Below are 2,909 nucleotides of genomic sequence, written 5' to 3' on the forward strand. Positions count from 1 at the left end.
GCTTTTCACTACGTGCCACATTCACCCTTTAACACACATTCACTCAGTGATGGCAAAGCTCATCAAACGGAAACTATCTCATTCATACACATTCACACACAGATCCACAGCATCTAGAGCAATTCGGGGTTCAGTATCTTGCTCAAGGATACTTTGATGTGTGGCAGGAGGAGCCGGGGATCGAACTAACAACCTTCCGATTAGTGGACGACCCCAGTTCTTCTGAGCCACAGACGCCCTAAATTTTAGCCCCCGATCCGAAACACATCGTTTAATATTGAGTATCTGCTGATACAGAGTCCTGATCTAATACTCACTTAGATAATACAGTTGCACAGTGCACACTTAAAGTACATTTAAGTTATTAAAATGTACTGACAATTGAATAGAGAAAAAACATGTCTAAAAGTGAAGCTGTTCCTTGTTTTTAAAAAAAACAGTCTCTCCACCTTTTGTGTGGATTACATTAATTGATTACTCTTATTGGCTTTTTGTTCGTGGGGCTTTTATTGCACTTGCAGTGGCATGTTGACTTTGGTTGTGTCAGCTCTCTACTCTCTACTGCTGTCTCTGCTCCTCCCGCACCCCCTTTGTGAGTAAAAACAGCTGTGTGGCAACTGATGTAAAACAAAAGATCGGATACCAATCGCTGAGATCGGCTTGGGACAACCCAAATATAGTCACCTAAAAAAAAGAGTTGTTGTATTTTTGTTACCTTAGAATGAGCTGTTTTTATCTACAGAGGGAGCGGATCATCTTCTATGAGTCTGGCATGTTGAACTTGGCTCTAGATATGGCCATTTGCGTTTTTTGCAGCCACTGTAGTTTTTCCCTTGTGCCTGGAAATGGAGGGAATTACAATCTGCACCTTCATTGCTAGATGCCACTAAATCCTAGACACTGCACAAAACTTTTCAATTAATGTGACGTATGAGTGCGTATTTGCATTTAGAGAATAAAAACAGTGATTGAACGTAGGCTTTATCTGTATCAGTCTTGTTTAGCTTTAAGTTTGATGTGTGTGTGTGTGTGTCAGATGAGGATGCTGCCAGCAGTAAGAGCATGCCCCTGGTGCTGCGTGGGGAAGGAGGACCACATTACCCAGACTCCTACTGCTCCTACCTGCAGGACGGAGGAGGTCGCCTCAGCATTGCCTCCTCCCAGTGCAGCGCTCCTCCCTCTCTGGCTGTAGACATGGTGGATGCTGGGGTCACAGGGATCCCAGGGGGGCTGCAGCAGTACCGGGCCTCCATTAAACCCCTGATGGGCTATGGGGAGAGCATGGAGAACCAGACCCGCTCACTCCACAGGTACATGCACCGATATACCCCCAGTGACACAAACATGGAAACACAACCCTGTACAGCTGAGTTGGACTAAGAGACACCTCTCAGCTCTCCATACTGTTTGAAGGTGATTATTTCTGTAATTTCTGCTTCCTTGAAACACGTGCAGGAGGAGGTGACAGCAGAGATCAGGAAGTGAGAGGTTAACAGAGGTCATAAACCTGATTGAGCCTGTTACTATAGCAACTGCAGCATACAGTGACTATCCTGTCTGTACTAGGTCTGCAGGTTCAATAGGATGTTTTTTAATATTGTCTTTCTTTATTTAGACCTGGCCAATACGGATGGAACCAATATCAGGAGATCAATAAGAACATATTTATTCATAGTTCATAGTTATGTTATATATCACACAAAACTCACACACTCCAAAATTAAGATTAGATTATAACAAAAGTTTTAGTTATAATCCACAACTTTTTAGACCTGGTTAATGTGACGACCTGCGGTTACTATGGTAACAGTAAGTGCAGTTTATTACTACATTAAACAACTAAAGAAATCCAACTTTGCAAGTATCTCAAGTGTCCTGAGATAACTTATAGTATAGTGTTATGATTTGGCGCTATACACATACAGCTGAATTTAACTGAATTGTAGGAGAGTGAACAGCAAACAGTGAGGCTGATATCAATCAGATCAAATTACAAAAAGTAACACCGGATTACTGGATTGCTGCATCGTCTACTCTAAATGCCTTGTGTGTTTTAGGGTAATCTGAATGCAGTGAGGGTATGGCGGACCCTGCCACATTCTGTAATTACTGGCACTATACCTTCTAGAGAGGTCATCACAGAATGTAAATTGGCTAGTGCAAATGTTGAGAAAGAATGAACAAAAATATGATCAAAAATGGATGTTGATGTCATGCAAATCTTAAGGATTTTAACTTCTTTTACAATTTTACATATCTTCAAGGAGTTTGTTCTCATACTCCAGAAATCTCCACTTCAGTAGCAATGAAACCTTCCAGTTTTATTCTTATCAATATTCTGAAGGTTTTTACAGAGGGACTGCTCATATATCAATCAGCCTGATTTATTGTTTAATAATTTTTCATGGTTGTTAGCAGTATCTTCCAGTTAATGGAGTGATAAAAGGAGACATCCAAAATTTACTCTGTGAAAACCCTTGACTCTAATATGTCAACAACAACTATGTTTACATTTGTGTTTTGGAACTGGAAATTAGCATATTTTTAACAAACAAAGCCTAATTTGCATATTTAAACATACAATTTCGGAGAGAAAAATAAATAAAAAATGTCTTAATGTAAGTTATCAACTATGGAAGTTTAATGGTGATATATATTAGTATATCAGTATAAAATGGTGTTATGTATCTCCACTTAAGCAGTATATTAAAGGCAGACATAATGACTTGTTAAAGCAGGAAAACTAAAGATGGAATTAATAACATTAATGATGGCTGCATTTGATATAGGTAACCCAGTTCTAGGGTTCTGGTACTGGGAATGCTCTATGGGCTGATATTTGTGTCAGCTGTTTGTAGATCTGCTAGTGAGATACCGACATTTATAACACTTGGCAATATTAGACTTGG

At 39.7% G+C, this 2,909-nt stretch overlaps 1 protein-coding gene across 1 annotated transcript in view; it reads right to left on the minus strand.

Moving 5' to 3' along the window:
* The window catches only part of LOC118334854 (sickle tail protein homolog), a 55,018-nt gene that overhangs the window by 21,654 nt on the left and 30,455 nt on the right, over window positions 1-2,909 (minus strand). Inside the window, exon 6 of the mRNA XM_035670926.1 lies at window positions 1,123-1,260. Within this exon, the coding sequence (XP_035526819.1) occupies window positions 1,123-1,260 (138 nt within the window). The remainder of the gene's footprint in view (window positions 1-1,122; window positions 1,261-2,909) is intronic.

Source organism: Morone saxatilis, unplaced genomic scaffold (assembly GCF_004916995.1).
Source record: "Morone saxatilis isolate NCDOM2014 unplaced genomic scaffold, NCSU_SB_2.0 Contig23, whole genome shotgun sequence".
Lineage (NCBI taxonomy): Eukaryota > Metazoa > Chordata > Actinopteri > Moronidae > Morone > Morone saxatilis.